General features: G+C 32.9%; 2 protein-coding genes across 5 annotated transcripts; one reads left to right on the top strand and one right to left on the bottom strand.

Annotated features, from left to right (window-relative positions):
• Positions 1-4,132: 4,132 nt before the first annotated feature.
• LOC132607501 (zinc finger A20 and AN1 domain-containing stress-associated protein 8-like) lies at positions 4,133-8,078 on the top strand. Of its 3 annotated transcripts, XM_060321503.1 has the most exons (3): positions 4,229-4,291; positions 6,001-6,055; positions 7,231-8,078. In XM_060321503.1, exon 3 carries the CDS (start codon positions 7,248-7,250, stop codon positions 7,764-7,766), a length of 519 nt encoding a protein of 172 aa, XP_060177486.1. In that variant the 5' UTR covers positions 4,229-4,291; positions 6,001-6,055; positions 7,231-7,247; the 3' UTR covers positions 7,767-8,078. The 3 variants fall into 3 exon arrangements, with proteins under 3 accessions (XP_060177485.1, XP_060177486.1, XP_060177487.1); XM_060321502.1 differs by lacking the exon at positions 6,001-6,055 and having other exon boundaries at positions 4,133-4,291; XM_060321504.1 differs by lacking the exons at positions 4,229-4,291; positions 6,001-6,055 and adding an exon at positions 6,570-6,720.
• Positions 8,079-9,083: 1,005 nt separating this feature from the next.
• Positions 9,084-19,178, bottom strand: LOC132607499 (transcription factor bHLH48-like). Of its 2 annotated transcripts, none has more exons than XM_060321499.1 (7): positions 17,849-19,178; positions 17,075-17,200; positions 16,911-16,976; positions 11,433-11,501; positions 11,000-11,071; positions 10,064-10,274; positions 9,084-9,502 (listed from the first exon to the last, which is right to left on the bottom strand). In XM_060321499.1, the coding sequence occupies exons 1-7, from the start codon at positions 18,338-18,340 to the stop codon at positions 9,462-9,464; spliced, it is 1,077 nt and encodes a 358-aa protein (XP_060177482.1). In that variant the 5' UTR covers positions 18,341-19,178; the 3' UTR covers positions 9,084-9,461. The 2 variants fall into 2 exon arrangements, with proteins under 2 accessions (XP_060177482.1, XP_060177481.1); XM_060321498.1 differs by having other exon boundaries at positions 17,789-19,176.
• Positions 19,179-19,407: the final 229 nt, after the last annotated feature.

The raw sequence follows: 19,407 nt of genomic DNA on the forward strand, positions 1-19,407 counted from the left end.
AAAGATCACGAATATAAAGATGACGGAATAAACTTATTGTCTTGGTCCATTTACGGGCTGATTTATTGTCGAATTTACCCGTTGCTTGGAGACGTGTACATAGAAAAGCACGTCAGCTTTGGTAGTCATAGATATGTGGAAAATGTGAGTGGCACACATTTAATATGTAGATAAGAGCATAAAGTGATAGATCATATACTATAACTTGCGTGATGAGTTTGTGGAAGGACAACTTACGTGTATATATATTTTAAGAAGAAATATTTACGAAATGTGACGATAGTTTTATATTTACAAAACATAACAATACAAATTCTATACAAAATATGCTTTTAAAAATATAAAAAAATCACTCAAAAATTTATGTATAAAAGTTGTATGAAATGTGTATATCTCACTCGGGGCTTAAAAAATTCGCTCAAAATTTAGTGTATAAAAAATGTATGAAATGTGAATATCTCGTTCAAGGCTTAAAAATCCTCTCAAAATTGTGTGTATGAAAGCACTATGAAATTTATATCTCGCTCGAGTCTTAAAATTTCGCTCACATTTTCGTACATAAAGTCCATATTAGATTTCTGTAAAATTAATACAACTACAACAACATTATATAAAACTTTGATACAACATTCAAGACTTAAAATAATCGCTCAAATTTGTTGTGTATGAAATGTGTATATCTTGCTCAAGGCTTAAAAAGTTCGCTCAAATTTTATGTATGGAGAACGTATGAAATTTTTATATCTCGATCAAGACTTAAACATTACGCTCAAAATTTTATGTATGAAATGTGTATATCTCGCTCAAAACTTAGAATTTCATTCACATTTTTCGTATATAAAGTTCATATTAGGTTTCCGAAAAATTAATACAACTACAACAACATTTTAACAACTTTCATACAATATTCAAGGCTTAAAATTTTTGCTCACAATTTTGTGTATGAAAACTATATTAAAAATTTCGCACATTTTTCATATATAAAGTTCATATTAGGTTTCCGAAAAATTAATACAACTACAACAACATTTTAACAACTTTCATACAATATTCAAGGCTTAAAGTTTTTGCTCACAATTTTGTGTATGAAAACTATATTAAAAATTTCGCTCACACATTACACATTTCATACATTTTTCATAGACAAAAATTTGAGGTAATTTTTTAAGCAATATATATATATATATATTTGGAAAAAAATAAAAAAACGAAAAATATATGAAAATCCGTCATGTTCCGTAATATATCGTTATGTTTTGTAAATAAGGAAAACTGTCTATATATTTTGTAATAAAGAGTCTTAAGTAGGTACCCTATGTAATTTTCCCTTTGTGGAATTATTTTGAGGGGAAATTATTGTGCACCCGAACAACTTAACACGTTACAACAACAATAACGTACCCAGTGAAATCCCATAATGTGAGGTCTGGGGAAGATAAAGTATACGCATATCTTACCCCTATCTTGGAAGGTAGAGAAGCTATTTCCGAAAGATCCTCGGCTCAAGCAAGAAAAAAGAAAAACTCTTACCCATGACTCTTTCCCAAAAAAAAATTGAAAAACTTGATTTGGGTGAAGTTTTTTCAAGTTTTGAAAATGTGTTTGGCCATAGTATTTCAAAACATATTTCACTTTTTGTTTTGAAAAACATGAAACATTATTTATACCCACAAGTTCTAAAACTACCAAGAATATCCACTCATACAAAACATACATACTTGCTAATCCCAAATTATGCAGAAATTGATATTTTAATAACAACAGCTAATAACACACTTACTAACTACTACAATTCAAATTACAATACAAATATTTCTTTTTATCTTCACAACGAATTTCTACAGTTAGCAGAACAATTTTTCCTAGAGTTTTTTCCTCTACCTTTTAGGCACAATTAATTGTGAAAACGTGGTAGATATGACTTTAATGAAGGAACGTGGTAAATAGAATTAGTTGAGACATAAATAGATGCGATATTTTTTTATAAAATACAAAAGCTTGGGATAGTTTTTAGAAGACAAAAGCTTGGGATAGTTTTTAGAAGTTTTGAAAAGGCCAAAATCTACCAAAAACAAATTTGAGCCATAATTTGATATTTGGAGATTTGTTTTCAACCTATCAAAACTTTATGGCCAAACAAAAATTTGAAAATAAATATTTAAAATATGATCCAAAAATCTATGATCAAACGGGAGCTTAATATAATACGAGACATTTTGACAAATCTATATTATCTTGACTCAATGAATAAATGACACCATGTAAAAGCATGTTTCGATTGATCATTTTTGTATTAAACTTATTTCTTACTTGACTAAATAGAAAAATAGTTTCAAGTAATTCAACTTGTACTTGCATCTTACCTTCTTTCGGCGCATGGACCACTCCGCCTTCGGTTTGGCATGCATTTAGCCACCGTATTCAGCACAAACTCATGTCGAAAAGGGTGTCAAATTTGACCGCACAATTTTTTATAAGCAGCTTAATCTTATGAGAATATTTTCTTTTAAACATTCGAACTGAATTATGTTCCAATTGAATGACTCAACATCTAATACGGTATTCTAATTAGACATTTTGAGTTCAACTTTTTTTTTTTAATGTGTGCTTTTATTTGTGTATCAAGTAATTAAGTTAACTATATAAAATATGTCATCTTTTTAATTATACACATTTGCCTTAATAAGCGTAAAACTCCAGTTATTTTCTACTTGATGTTGATGCGTATAATTAAAGGAGATGTCATATTTTATGTGATTAACTTAACAACCCCATAAACAAATGAAAATACGCGCAAAAAAATAAATAAATCAAAATTTGAACTGAAAATGTCTAATTGAGACATTTTATTAGGAATTGACGTGTTCAATCGAAACAGAGCTTAGTTCGAGTGTCTAAATGAAATATTCAGATAAGTTTTGAAAGATTGACTATGTGTCAAGCCTTAATTTTAACACAATCTAAATTAACTTATTTAAAAGTTTGGATTAATTTTGATTACCTATAAAAAATTGTCAAATAGGAACTTTGTCTATTTGATTTACCACATAAAACCACAACAAAGAATAAACTTAGTTTCTTTTGGAAGATTAGCCGAACTCCATCTTGACCCAAATTTGAAGAGATCATAACTCAATCAATTTATTATTCTTTAACTTATTTAAATTACATCCAACTTGTCCATGTGACTTCCTTAGATATAATGCTGACATGGCTAGTGACAATTTGCTTTGACATATTTTATTGAACTTTTAAAGTCCTTAAAACCAGTCAAAGAAATTACGAGCCCTAAAAATAAAAGAATAGTACAAATATATTAATTATGGCTGTAAATCAAAAGCTTAATACTGTGATTAAATGTAATTGGCATCTAGAGAAGGAGGATTCGTAAGGAAAACGGAATGGCAAAACGGTAAATTAGAAGTTCGGTAAGGGCAGGTGAAGAAAAGAAAGCGTGGGCCATACTCCAAACTTTAAAAGCGTTTGTTTGATATGAAAGTAATTAGCATTCCCAAATAGGATTACTTTTGGTCCCTCAATTATTCATAAATTTTAATTTTAATCCTTATAATATCTGACTAAACACATTTAATCTTTAATTAATAGAAATATGCACTTTTAATCCCTTTGCTACCATGGATATTAGTCGCTCAACCACTTAATTAACTACTTACTCCCTCTGTCTCATATTACTCGTCCCCTTTTTATTTTTTAAAAGTCAAATTATATAAACTTTTCCCAACATTTTGAGATATACTTGTAGTACTTTAAGTGTAGTTCGTGAATATCTAAATTATAATGTTTAAATATTGAATTGATCTAATCTAATTTAACTTAGAAAATTAGCCCAACTTGACTTTCGAAAAGCGAGACAGAACAACTAATATGGAATAGAGGAAGTATTAGGTTAAGCTTACTTCATGTTTGACGGTTATATTATCTAAAAGTAAATCAATTACAATATACTTCTTACATAAACCAACTAAAAACACACGTTAAATATGCTTCATCAAATAGCACAAGGATTAAAAGCAGAATATACTTTCTCCATAATTTAGGGACCAAAACTGCTATTCTCCCTTCCCAAATACAATTAAATAAAGGAATTCTGAAAAAGGAAAGTTATTAATATTTAAATCAAATATTATAAATAAAGGGAAACGAAAACTCCTTTTCCTCATTTTTTTACAATTCAATCCTTCTGTTTCTCTTTCTTCTCTCTTTTCAGGTCTCTTCTCTCTAATCTTTCTCAATTTCGTCCTCTTTTCTTCGCCTCTCGATTTCGATTCAGGTATTAATTTTCATAAATTTTTGTTCTTTTTTTGTTTCTGTCATAATATTTTGATGTTAATTTTATGTTTTTGTCTCTTTTTTTTTTTTTGTAATTGTTTTTTTCAATTTGAGGATTCTAGGATTTTTTTTTTCTGGGTTTCGAATTTGAGACTTGAAGATCGGGTAAAGTTTTGATTTAATTGATGGGTTTGCGATTTGTTGTAGGGTTTCTTTAATTTTCCCTTTTTTGGTAGAAAATTAAGGATGTATTTCTGTGTTTATGTGTTAAAAGATGGGTTTTTTGTGGTGTTTTTCTAGATTTGGATTATTATGGTGCTTAATTTTATATGTTATGGTGTGTTATTTGTATAAAGTTTTGATTTTTAAGGATGTTGCTTTATAACCCAAGTGGGAAATTGCTGACTTTGGATTATTATGGTGCTTAGTTTGTATGTCATGGTGTGTTATTTGTGTAAAGTTTTGCTTTTTAAGATTTTGCTTTATAACCCAAGTAGAATAATGCGGACTTTGGATTATTATGGTGTGTTATTTGTGTAAAGGTTTGATTTTTAAGGATATTGTTTTATAACCCAAGTGGGAAATTGCTGACTTGGTGTTTCTTAGTTGAGTTTGGATTATTGTGGTGGTTAGTTTGTATGTTTTGTTGTGGTATTCGTGTAAAGTTTTGATTTTTAGGATTTTGTTTGATAACCCAAGTAGAATAATGCTGACTTTGGATTATTATGGTGCTTGGTTTTGTATGTTATGACGTGTTATTTGTGTAAAGTTTTGATTTTTAAGGATATTCTTTATAAGCCAAGTGGAATAATGTTGACTTTGGATTATTATGGTGCTTAATTTTATATGTCATGGGGTGTTATTTTTTGATTATTAGGATTTTGTTCTATAACCCAAGTAGAATAATGCTGACTTTGGATTATTATGGTGCTTAGTCTGTATGTTATGGTGTGTTATTTGTATAAAGTTTTGATTCTTAAGGATGTTGCTTTATAACCCAAGTGGGAAATTGCTAACTTTGTTCTTCTTAGTTGACTTTGGATTAATATGATGCTTAATTTTGTATGTTATGATGTGTTATTTGTATAAAGTTTTGTTTTTTAAGGATATTTGCTTTATAACCCTAGTGGGAAATTGCTGACTTTGTGTTTATTAGTATGGAATTTGCTGTATATTTGTTAGATGTGAAGTATTGCTGCTATGTGAATCATTAGAACAACCTGTGCATAAGTAGTTGAGTTCTGTGCTGAGTTGTGGTTTTATATGTTCACTTATTTGGCTTTTGTTGTTCATTAATCAAAGCCTTAATCCCGATTGTCGAACTTGTTGGCTTCAGCTATACGAATCTCCAGTAGTCTTTACAGGATTCATCATTGTCTTACAATAGTAAGACTATTTCTACCTGACAATTAGCCTACTGCAATCCTTATCCTTTATGCTAAGCTCACATAAAAAGAGTTTTTTTTTTATTCATCATCGTATCTAAATGATGGAGCAAGAATATCGAGACATTAATATGTGCATTTAGCTTTTTCGCATGTTGCTTTGATCTTTGTTAGAAGCGACCATGTCTTTTGTTGTAACTTTTGTTTTCTCTGAATCTTTTTTGCATCATTCTACTGAATTATGCTTTGTTCAGCTTTTTGTTTCTTAATAAGGAGTTCTAGTCGGATAAACTTGATCTTTTGGGTTTCTTTGCGAGTGTTACAGTTGGTGATGTTACAATAAATATCATTCACTTAGAGATGATCGCATGTTGAGCCAGGTTAGTAGTTTTCCAACCTGAGAGGTATTAAGCAGTTTAGCGACATAAAGGAGTGGCCTAATCTTGGATAACTGTTCATTCAAATAATAGTTGTCTCGGCATCTCTGAGATCTATCTGTGCATTCAGTAGTGATGAGTAACAAATTTAATGAATTCATGCTATATGCAATAAGAGAATAGCAAAAGAAAAATCTCTAGACTGTTGTATTTATTTAGATAATCAAGTTTACTAGTCATGCTCCTTTCGATGGCAACCCTTGAATAGTTGAATTCCATGTTAAATAATGTATGATAATGATTGAAGTGCAAGCTTTTGCTTACCACAAGGGTCTCAGCGGTGTCTTCTTGTCTGTATTTACCACTTGCTTGTGTTTTGGTAACAGCCATGTTAATTTTTTTTTTTCTTTTATTGGATGAGACTACTGTTAGTCAGACTTATATTTTTAATAGAAACATACGAATAAGTTGCCTGTCTTTGTATGGATTCTAATTGGTCATGGAAAGAATTCTTCAGGCTGCACATGTTCTTTTTGGTATGATGATTTGCTATTGCGAACAAGGACGAGCTGGCTTAACTAGCAAATCAGTAGTTAGCTGAGCAACAGTGGAGCCTAGGATATTTCTGCTAGATTGGGAAACTTAATTACCCAGTTAGCTTGTCAGTGGTAGGTTCGCCCTACCATAATTTTATGTACTAGGAAACCCAAATTTTCGAATACTTTACAATGTAATTACAATTTTGAACTCGTAAGTTCTTGCGAAGTCTAGCTGAGTGTTGGTTAAGTTAATTTGAAGTTTGCAGGCAAAACTATCTCAGGAAGTGTTGAGGTGTATGTAAGAAAGATGTCTAGTAGTTGATTGTACTTTTCCCATCTAGTTAACTTACACCTGCTTATGGATATTGTTGTGCCTTGACATCTTTGAGAGGATTTGAAGAAGAGAAGGCTGGTGTTTTTACCATATGCCTCTAGGGGTAAGGTCTGCGTACATCCTACCGCTTGTGGGATTACACTGGATATGTTGTTGTTTTACTGAATCAAACTGTCTGTAGTGTTGACAGAGCACCAACCAAAAGGCACTGACTTCTAATTTGGTGATTAATTAAGACCACAGTGTTTCTATTTTTATGATGATGGAAAATGTGTTTAATGGGCTTGTGGTTTGGAGAGTGGCAGGTTAACTGCTGCAGAAAATGGAGTCTTCCAAAGAGACAGGATGCCAAGCTCCAGAAGGTCCCATCCTTTGCATCAACAACTGCGGGTTCTTTGGTAGTGCAACCACCATGAATATGTGTTCCAAGTGTCACAAGGATATGATACTGAAGCAGGAACAGACTAAATTTGCAGCTACATCAATCGAAAACATTGTAAACGGAAGCTCTAGCAGCAATGACAAAGGGCCTGTTGTCACTGGTGCGATCAATGTGCAACCAGGATCAGCAGAACTAAAGGTTATCTCTACAGAAGCTTCTTCAGATTTATCCTCAGGTTCAAGTTCAGAGGTGAAGCCAAAAGAGGGCCCAACTAGGTGCACTACTTGCCGCAAGCGTGTGGGTTTAACGGGGTTCAATTGCAAGTGTGGAAACCTTTTCTGTGCAGCTCATCGTTATTCTGAGAAGCACGACTGCCCTTATGATTATAAGAATGCTGGTCGGGATGCTATTGCTAAGGCAAATCCTGTTGTTGTGGCGGAAAAGCTAAACAGGATCTAGGATGCCTCTATTATATGACTGAAGTACGATGTTCTTGCTTTAAAATCTGTTGATCTTCCTATTAAGTTGGCCTTTTGTCGTATAAGGTGTCCCGTAGATTAAGATGGTATAAGTGATGAAAGTGGGACACATTCATTCTATCTCCAGTTTGTAAGTTGTTATTTATGCTGGCTTGGTGGATATCTTCATTGGACTCGTAGTCCTTTGTTCTTTCTCATTTTTCTTGTTCTGTTTGATATACAGTGCAGAACGCGACTATCCACTGAAAAGATTAAAAAACAGAAAAACAAAGTGTCATGTTTAGCAGTTTCATGTTTGTGCATCCTTTATCGATTTGCTTGTGTTGTCTGATATCTGTTATTAAAAATTCATTCTACTCAAATCATTTGTTGAGTGTTGTCGCTATTTCTCAATTCTTGAGGTGCTGCCTGTTTTGTTGGAGATGCTATAATTTGGAGGCATTAAGTAGTGGCAGAGATAACCGCGCAGATTCTTCGGAAATGTCGTCAGGTGCGTGTTAGATTCTACTGCTTTTTGTGGAGGGTCCGGGTGCTTTTACATTTTTAGAGAGTCCGAACAACATAGCAAAAATGACTGCCTAGAGAATAGGTATTTCTAGTTCAGTTTTGCCGTTGTTTTACCTCTTTGATGTTAACGAAGGACAGCCATTATCTTGCATCTTTTTGTTTGATTTAATTTCTAACCGTTGTTTTGTTAGGATTGAGATAGTGTGACATCTAACACGTGTAGCCATGGATAGGATAAGACAAGATTGAATACAAATAGGACAACGATTTTTAGATTCTCTTACATTGGGACTTCAGAAAGCTAGTTTTTCAAGACTTGTATCCTATTGCGGTGAAATAAGAAAATATTATCTGCTCCGTGCTTTGTTTCGGTTTAGTGCTAAGAGCGTACAGATGACATGTGTACTTTATTTTTGTTTGAGTGGTAAGAACGTAGCGATGATGTGTGAATTACCTGTGTTTTTTGTTTCATGGGAAGTTAGCAGCATCCACAAGTGATGCAAATACTATTGTTGCTTCGGCTTTACTCACATCAATAACACACTTCTATGCGGGTCGTACCACAACTCACAAATTCCAACTTTGCGACCACCAAAAACTTGATTTTGAAGTAGAAAAAGATAAAGGCTTATTCATAGAATTTCGAATCAGGTGCCAGAGACTTCTCAGTTAATGAAAAAAGAAGTACAAATTTGGAGGTATTGGGTTCGATCTCTCTCCCTCAAAGTGAAGACTTCTCGATTTTCCGATATCCTTCTTTTACAACACAAGGAATATCAAGAGGGACAAATAGCGCAAAGCTTTCTCTGCATAACAATGTAGTAACCACTAGTCCATTCTTGTTTTACAACGATGAATCAATCAATCAATCATCTGTCGTACCAAGTATCAGATTGAACGAACCTACGTTCGTATAGACAAGCATCTTTCCGCATGGCATACATATAAATATATATGTTATAATATATAAATAGAAATAAGGGATACAAGTAATTTTTATCCCTCTCTAACAGATATCAATCTAGAGTTTCTCCCTGCTGTTTCATTAGAGGAAGGTGAAACCCGAAATCTGAATTCTTGAGAACTCTCTTGTCCGCCACCGGCTGCTATCAACTAATATGTCCGATATATATACAGCTAACCACTAGTAAAAGACTTGCTTCTGCTTTCATAGCTCCATTTTCAGTTGATGATTTGGGTGTAAAGATGCTGTGAAAATCAGGAATATGACAATTAGCTATAAGCTCATTTGTTCTCTTTACAAAACTGTTTTCTGTTCCAGTTTTCATTTCGCAAGTACATATGTTAGATGCCAAGTCCTTTATTTTTTAACATCTCAATTGTTCCCAAGAGAAAAGGAACTAAGGGGTCGTTTGGTTCGAAGATGAGTTATGCTGGGATTAGTAATATTGAGAGTAGCTAGGTTGACATTAGTTCTTATTGACTGTTTTGTTTGTTGTATAAAATGCATTGCATTAAAGAATAGTATTGAATAGGGTGTATAAGTAATACATTATGTATCAAGAATAGTACTGAATATGGTGTATAGGTATAATAGTACCGGTACTGTTAATGTCGTCGTTTACTATATATAAAAATAGTACTGAATAGGGTATATAAGTAATACTGGCATTAGTTGTGCATAGGTGAGATTTGCAACCAAACATCGTACTAAAATTTCATACCATCATTATTCTACCTAATATACCCCCTACCAAATGACCCCTAAGAGAAATTAGTAACACAGAGGCCATTAAGTTGGGATTTTACCTGAATTTGCTGAGGAATCATATGTCAAAAGTGAGTTCTCTGGGGTAACAAAGCTAGAGTTGTCTTCTATCCTTCCCCAGACAGGCTGATGGAACCCTTCAACATGCCATAGATTTTGATACTGGTTTCTGTTTCCGCTTGTTTGTCCCTCGATCCAGATAGGTGGAACAACCATGTCTGGTAAGTTACTCTCCACATGGGAACCACTCCTCTAATTTTCCAAAAGTAAATCAGAACTCTCAGGGGAATGATCAGAAGTTTTGAATATCATGAAGATTATCGCATAAATGCTTTTAGATATTGTAAGTGTATTATAAGCAATGAATCACCACTCTAAAACTAGTCATGTCATAACTGGAAACAAAGCATGAAGGGTGCCATCTTGAAATCTTTGAACTATCATAATCCAACCTTTGACCGTTCTTATAATGACCATACAATCTGGCATTATTTATTACGTAATTAAATTGCAGTGAACACGATAAGGTACAAAATTTCTCATTTGCAGTTGCAACTTGCAAATACGTTGACAGCAATTGTGGTATGGTCACGGTCAACCTTTCAGGTGACCACGTATCAGAAAGAACAGTTGAAAGGGTAAATCTGCATAGAGAGGCAGACAACAATGGTGGTCCGCGATTGAACCTGCTATACCATTTTGGTTGGTCAAGAAGCACGTGTTTCAAAATTTTAACCGGGGACCAAGAAAAAGTACAGCGAGTAACCGTAGAGCATTTTTTTTTCCCGGTGAATTATCTTCTTATAGGTGGGACTCATAAGCTGACACTGAAGGTAGAAAGATGAGATGCCATAATCGAAGAGACAAAACTAACGAAATCACCACTATGGCACTTAGGATGAAGTGAAGTTATAAAACACAGCATCATATGCATAATCTCGCAAAAGTAACAAAGATGATAAGCAACACAAACTTACTTCTGCTGCAAAGAGACTGTCGAGGTTGAAATCAGTTCTCGGGTTAACCGCAGCAAGTCTCATTGATAAGAACTACAACCAAACAGAATTCCATTAGGAAAACAATCAATGCAACCCATTAAAGTATCGATATGACCAAGCAATGAGGAAAAATTTAATTTCTCAAAGGTCATGAAAATTCATTTCATATGTGGGATACCCAGTGGTTTAGTTACATATTTGCCTACGTTGCCAAAATTATGTCAAAAGAAGCAGGAGGTGCACTAAGTTTTGCTGTTTTGGAAGAAATGAATATTTAGAGGGGTAAAATCTGTTACTGTAGCGGAGTTGGAAGTCTGGATGCGTCATAGTAGCATTTACATAGAAAATACCATAATCAATGTAGTAGTTTGCAGATTACAGCTCTAATAAATCAGATGCAACGAGATCTGACCTCCACTTGACGCTGTAGGGATTGTACATGGTTGATTATCTCATCCAACACCATTGCAGTACCTGAGATCTGCAAATATAGTCCAAGCTTTACAATGTGCTAATATTTTGGGGTAAGTTCAATGTTGAGAATTGACTAATTGAAAGATTTGCAGAGGTCTGCTAATTAGCACTAAATCAATCACCATATATTTCTGCTTAGCCTTATAAAAGCCAGTGTATGTTAAGACACAGCACAACTAGTTATAACATAGAAATACACATCCTTTTTAAATCTGGACTATACATTATAGTGACAGTTAAAGAGGATACAGGAAGAAGGGAGAACCATAATAAACAAAATAGTTTTTCATTTCCTTTCTATTAATCTTTCTCCTAAAACCAAAATCCTTTTTGATGAAATCACCAACTAAAATCCTCAAAACCATACTGATTTCTAATTCAAATGATTGTTCCCCAATATAACAAAACAAATAAAAAAGTTTGAGATGGAACTAACCATTCCAAAGTTACAAACAGTTGCAAGGGATCAAACTCTCATATATTGTTTAGAGTATTAAATTGGTCAAGTCACAAGTGGCTGTGTTGGTAATCTCTTTATATATACTTTAACAATCCTCTAGTAGAGCAACCTTTTGGCGTTGAGGTACGCACAACGTTCATTTTTTTTTTTTTAACAGGTAACAAGCGGCACAATGTTCATTTTCTTAACATATATCTGCATTTACTTTTTTGCTATTGTTTAGTGTACGTACATTCTTATCCTCTAAAGAAATAATTGAGCTCTTTCAAATCATTAGGCCTTTATGCCTAGGGTACTACGTAAACCCGTCAACCAGTTCGGTTTTATCGGTTCAAACCGGTAACCGGACCGGTAAAACAGGAACCGGAACCAGTTAACCGTTTATTATATACCGGTCCGGTTTCAATTTTTTTGAAACCGGAATCGGACCTGTTAAACCGGTGGAATTTTTTTTTTTTTTTTAATTGTAGCCGTTGGGGCAGCCCAATGGACCGTTGCCAAACGGTCCCAAACTCATTTTTTGCCCCCCCCCCCCCCCCAAACTTTTTTTTTAACACTTTAACCCATCCCCCACCCCTATATAAATCCCTCTCCATTTCCATTTTAATCCACACCAATTCACTCTTCTCTTTCTCTCAAATCTCTCAATTATAGTTACTTTGCAACAATTAGCCACTTTAAATTTCTCTCAAAAAGTCTTATTATAGTTTCAATTATTAATTTTGCAATTATAATATTATTGGTGGAGTTGGTGATTTTGCAACAATCCGAAGTAGCTTTGGTGGATTTGCAATTCTAGCCGCCTTCACTTTGTTGGAAATTAGTCCGGCAATTTGGTACCTTCGTTCCAACTCTATCTTTATTTTTTGAATTTAATTTACGCAATTTAATTTGTTGCAATTTATTTTCTTGTGATTTATTTGAATGTGATTTAAATTAATTCTATTTAATTTGGAAATTTATGACTAAGGATAGGGAAAGCCAAATAGCTAAATGTACCCTATGTGGACAAGTATTCAGTTTTAAGCAAAAAAACTAGTAGGGATGGTGGAACGGGTACACTAAATGGTCATATGAGAAAGAAACATATGAATGTTTGGGGAGAGCAAACGGGTTCAAATGTGGGGGTATTCAAATGACGATAGACCAACGAACCAGTAAAAAATTTAAGTATGACAAGAAAAAAGAGCGTGTAGAAATAGCTAAATGGTAGCTTATGATTGTTTACCATTTTCCTTTCCTTCGGGTTTGGGGATTGTTACTTACATTCAACGTTGTTATAATCCGTTATTTGAGGGTATTCCTACAGGTACTTGTAGATCGAATGTTATAAATTTGTATAAAAAATATAGATTTTATTTGCGTTATGTATTTAATTCTTTAAATTGTAATGTTTCTCTTACCGCTGATTTGGGTTTTAGTCTTAACAAGTTAGATTTTTTTTGCTATTACATGTCATTGGATTGATGACAATTGGGTTATGCAAAAAAGCATTATAGCTTTTTTATATGATGAAGGAAAAGGTCGTCACGATGGAAAATTTTTAGCGGATTCAATGTCTACTATTATGAAATTTTTTAACATTTATAGAAAAACACTTTGTATTGCTTTAGATAATGCTTCTAATAATACAAAGGCGATTGGTCTTTTAAAAAGAGAATTAAACCCTCCGCTAAGAAATATTTTTCATGTAAGATGTAGTTGTCACATGATTAAGAATGCTTGTGTGGAAAATAACCTTGGACCTAGGAAAATTCAAGTAGAAATTGAGAGTAGGTGGAACTACACTTATATTATGCTACAACAAGCATATGAGTATAGGATTTCCATACAACAAGTTCACAACAAATATAATATTAATAGTGATGATTGGTTAAATTTTACGGATTGGGAAGATGTTAAGGAATGTTTTGAACTCTTAGAAAATTTTTATAATGCAACTCTTGTTTTTTCTAAACAATTCTATCCCACGGTAACCGGAATTTTAGCCTACTTAGCGGAAATAGCTACAGTTTTACAAGAGTATAAATACAAACCCGGTTATCAAGCGGCTATTTTTGATATGACAACAAAATTTAAGAAGTATTTTTTTCCCATCTCAACTTTATTTATATTGGGTTCTCTTTTAAATCATTGTTTAAAAGTGTCTTATACTAAAGCATTGGTTGGTCAAATTTATACATTTTTAGAAATTGAAGAGAAAGTTCAACCATCTTTAGCTGAAGCCGAACTCGCTATTGATGACGAGTTTAGAAAAGTTTTTACTCATTATTCTAATTTGGAAGAACATGCTCCACCCGTTGCTCCACGCCCTACTACTTCTCAAAGTAGCAAAAAGGGCTTGTCGGGTTTAAAAGTTTTACATTGACATCCAACTCCTTCTTGTAATGCAAACTTTGATGAATATCACTTTTATTTGATGCAGCCAAATGTGGATATCAAGGAACTAGATGAGTTGGACGTCTTAGCATGGTGGAACAAATACAAGGCAAGTCATCCGATACTCTCAAGAATGGCTCGAGATATCCTTACGGTTCAAGTATCAACCGTGGCTTCGGAGAGTGCATTTAGCCAAGGAAGACAACAAATTGGAGACCATAGACACTCATTATCCGGCTTTAGCTTGCAAGTACTAGTGTGCATTTGCGATTGGATTAGATCGGAGCGACGCAACCAAAACTTAGAAGCGAAGGAAGGCGAAGAGGAAGAGATTGAAGATTTGATAGCAAGTGGACCGGACCAAATGGAAGACTTTGAAGATATCTCCATGGCCGAATATGATATGGGAGAAATTAACCAAATGATTGAGAATTAGTGATTTTATTATTCTACTATTTCTTTGCAACTCATGTATTATTTGCAAGTTAAAAAAAACTACATCTTGCAAATAAATGTTATCCAAGAATGAATAAAATATATGGCTCATTGAGCTTTCTTCTATTTACTTGTGTTCATATTTTTACTTATATTAAGTTAGGAATATACCTAAAATATACTAAGAATATACTTATAATATACATCTACTTAAATTAAAAACTAGAAAGTTATATACTTGAAAAATAACTAAAAGATACTAAGAATATACTGATAATATAAATATACTTAATTTATAAAATACGAATTTATAAACTTAGAAAAAAATTAAGCTATAAATAACTTAAGTTATATATATATATATATATATATATATATATATATATATATATAAGTTATATAACCCAAGTATATTGATATATATAAGTATATTTTAGGTATATGTAGTATAACTTAAGCATATAACTTAATATGTATATATATATACGTATATGCTGCCTGTATTGCTGTTAGTCAGTTAATATATAAACCTTACTTATAAATAAATATAACATATGTAAATATACCTACAATATACTAATAAATACTATAATATATATATAATATACAAAAAAAAAAAAAGTTATGACACTTTTGAACCGGACCGGTCCGGTTTCGGTTATTTAACCGGTAAACCGAAACCGGTGGCCTATTTCAGTTTTTAAACCGGAAACCGACCAATTTATTAACCGGTTACCGGTCCGGTCCGGTTCAAACCGGTTAACAGGCCTAGTACTATGGCCTTTCTTATTCCACTTCATTATTAAGGCAAAGGACTGCTTTTCCTCGACATATATCCAAACAATAAAGCCTGACAGCTGAAACAGACATATCACCAGTCCCACCCGAGCCTACCTTCAACTCTTACTTTGAGAGTTCTAAGTTGGCCCAAAGTTCATTTTTCAAGTGAGCTGTGTAACAAACTTCAACTTTCAAATACCTTTTTTCAACTTAACCTCAGATATTCCGTTTTTGCAAATATCACTCAGTTCATGTCCAAACGCATACTAAGTAGGCGTTTGGCTATATATTTTTCTTGGAATTTATGAAGTTGGAGTTTAACATGGAGTTGTATTTGGTTATACTTTTTGCAAAGAAGAAAAGAGAACACTTTATTTGAAATTTATGAAGATGGACTTGGAAAATAGGAGCCCGTTTGGATTGGCTTACAGCTTAAAGCTGTTTGTAGCTTATAAGCTGAAAAAAATAAGTTAGGGTAGTCCAACTTATTTTTTTTAGCTTATAAGCTGTTTTCAGCTTATAAGCTGCTTTAGATAAACTAAGTCAAATGGGTCCAATTATTTTTTTGAGCTTATTTTAAGCATAAAATGACTTTAAGCTGGCCAGCCAAACACTCAAAAAAGCTGAAAACAGCTTATAAGCCAACTTATAAGCCAATCCAAACGGGCTCTAGGTTTGGAGCACTTCTCCAAATTTGGAATCAACTCCAGGTTGGATAACCAAACACTACTGATTTTGAAATAAAGTAAAAAATTATTCCCAAAAAAAAACGTGACCTTGTGAAATAACAAGATTGATCATTAAAAAAAAAAAGTACTGGCAGACTGAAAAGTTATTACCCATCAAATACAAGGCAAAAAAGCTGAAAGAACAATAAAATTGTTCGCCACTTTTCTTGGTGCCAAACCCACCGACCCTTTTTCGTTAAGAAAAAGGTGACAACGACTGATTTTGCACAAAAAAGCCAATCAATAATGCAATGAAAGCAATCACATTGCAGATATTTCCCCCCCTACATAATTACTAGTACTATTACTCACTCCGTTTAAAATTATCTGTCATTTTTTTTTATGTTACACGCCCCTTAAAAAATATGTATTAATTAGAAGGGGTATTTGATTACTTTACTTTATTTATATCTAAATTATAATCTCTTTTCATTAAATGTTTATTCTATTTATGTATCATCTTTATTAATGACAAAATTCTATCAAGAAAAAATAATAAATTTTATCTTTAACTTCTAAAACGATAAATAATTTGAGACGAAGGGAGTAATTAACGATCAGTGCAACTCATTAGACTATTATTGATAGTGATATAATTAATGAATAATTAATACTCATAAAAGTGACAGCTAACCTTATTACATCCTGGGACCAGCTCTTGAAGTAGCTTCATCCTAGCATTAATTTTCTCTCTCCTTGCCTACACATATTAAAGTACTCAAGATAATTACAACCTTAATTAGATATAATAACCACATTTAACATAACATTAATTAGCTCATAATCTTCCAAGCTTACTCTTTCTGCTAAGCTATGGCTATCAGTAGCTTGGCCTCGACGAGCTCGAACATGAACATATGGTAACTTCTCGTCTTCCGAGGTATTGTTTGCTGATTTTTTTTCCTTTTTAGTAGTTTCTTTTACCTGAAATTGACAAACAATATTCAACAAAATGGAATTGTTTGGCAGTTCTAAATATTGAATTTAGAAAGGAAAAGTAGAGTAGCAATTCTCCTGGTATCAAATTGGTGAAAAACATTAAGGGGTTTGCTAACTAAGTTATTTCGGGATTATAGTCCTGTAATTATAATTATTAGACTAATTTATCCCAGCTACGAGGTGGGATTCAGGATTAAGATTAAATTTATAATATTTTGATTTGATTGAAGGTATAAATTCATCTACATTCAACCAAACAAATTACTATAAATTTAATCTCCAAGTTAACCTGAGATATTCCACCTTATTACATGAACCAAACAACCCCTAAGTGGGCGTTTGGACAAAAAAAATGTGAAGTTTGAGAAAAAAATGGGAAAATGATATTTGTAAATTGGAGTTTTGTTTGGACATGAATACAACTTGGATAACTGTTAGTAGAATTTTTGTGAAAACAGATATTTGGAGTTTGAATTCCAAAAAATGTTAACAACTCTATGTCCAAACAAGATCTCTGAAAAAAATAAAAAAATATCAAAAACCAAACGGACCCTAATTGCCAAATGAAATTACCTTCTTCTCCCTTTCCTTTCTCTTAGTTGTTTTCTGATTAACCAATGGATTAGAACTCACCGGAGACGAATTCTGATTCTTAAATTCAGAATCTATTGGTTCCTGCTTCACTAACATTAAGTTTTCCCCGGAATTCGAAAGGGTCGAATTAGATTCCAGGGAATTCCCGGCAAAGACAGAGAACTTTGATGCTCTGTCAATCAAAGCAGTATCCGAAGGAAACATCGGAGGTGGAGTAGGATAAGGATAATAAGGTGGTGTATGATGTTGAACTTCACTTGCAGCAACGAGCTTATTATTATTATTATTACTATTATTATTGTCTGATGATGCTGTCATTTTGTCAATTGTTGTTGTTGTTGTTTCTGGTGAGTGAACTAATAATAGCTCAACTGCTTGATTTGCTGGGAGACCGAGTAATGCAGTAAAAGAACTTCCAGAGTTCGATGCAGCTGATAATATTATTTCATCGTCAAATTGGTGAAAATCATTTCCCATTTTTGCTCCGCAATTCTCGGATCTAGCTTGTCCTGATTCCACCAGATTATCCATTTTGCACCAAAATTGACCCAAACTTTTCTTCAAGAATGAGATTGGACAAAACCCCAAGGTCAATTTGTACAGTTGCTCGAATTTCGATAACTCTTTTGAGTTTTGCCTGAAATGTTGCAAAGTCCAATGGAAATATTTATAAAAACCCCACAAATTTAGCAGAGTTTTTTTTTTTTTTTTTTTGAAGAATATTTGAGTCAAGGAGCTTAAGAATACTAATGAAGGAAAAGGGTTGCTCAGTTTGGAAAAGAAAATGGAAAAAAGAGACAAATACTGAGCCAAACAGAGGTATTTTTTGAAGATTTTGAGTGAAAATGAAGCTTTTATATACTTCTTTTTTCTCTTGTTTTTGTTGTGTTACAAATTTGAGGAAAAGGGTTGCTCAGTAAGGAAGAAAAAATGGGAAAGAAAGAGATAAATACTGAACCAAACAGAGGTATTTTTGAAGTCTTTGAGTGAAAATGAAGCTTTTATATACTTCTTTTTTCTCTTGTTTTTGTTGTGTTTCAATTTTGAGGAAAAGGGTTGCTCAGTGAGGAAGAAAAATAGAGATAAATACTGAACCAAACAGAGGTATTTTGGAAGTCTTTTGAGTGAAAAAGAAGCTTTTATATACTTCTTTTTCTCTCTTTTTTGTTGTGTTGCAATTTTGCAAAGTTTTTTTTTTTTTCCCCTTCTATATGGAGTTTCAATGGCGGTCAATTATTTTCTTCTCTGCAACTCTCTGTGTGGTTTCTCTCTTCTTATCTTTGACTCTCTGAAAAAGGCGTTGCCCTTTTTGCTCTGTAGCCGCTGCCTTAAAGCAACATTGCTTTGGTTCTTGTGTACTTATAAATATCTTAAGGTACCAAATATAGTAAGTATAGTAGAGTTAAAATAAGTACATGAACCTAACTTTAGGTAAATATTAGACTTACCACGGTAAAAATGACTTATTAAAAAAGAGTTATTATTCCTTCTGTTTCTAAATAAATGATGTTTTAGATTTTCCATTTCATTTTAAAAGAAATGGTGTTTTAAAATTTCAAGAAAAAAATGATCTTAATCTTCTAAAATTATCCTTAGAA

Source organism: Lycium barbarum, chromosome 8 (genome assembly GCF_019175385.1).
Source record: "Lycium barbarum isolate Lr01 chromosome 8, ASM1917538v2, whole genome shotgun sequence".
Lineage (NCBI taxonomy): Eukaryota > Viridiplantae > Streptophyta > Magnoliopsida > Solanales > Solanaceae > Lycium > Lycium barbarum.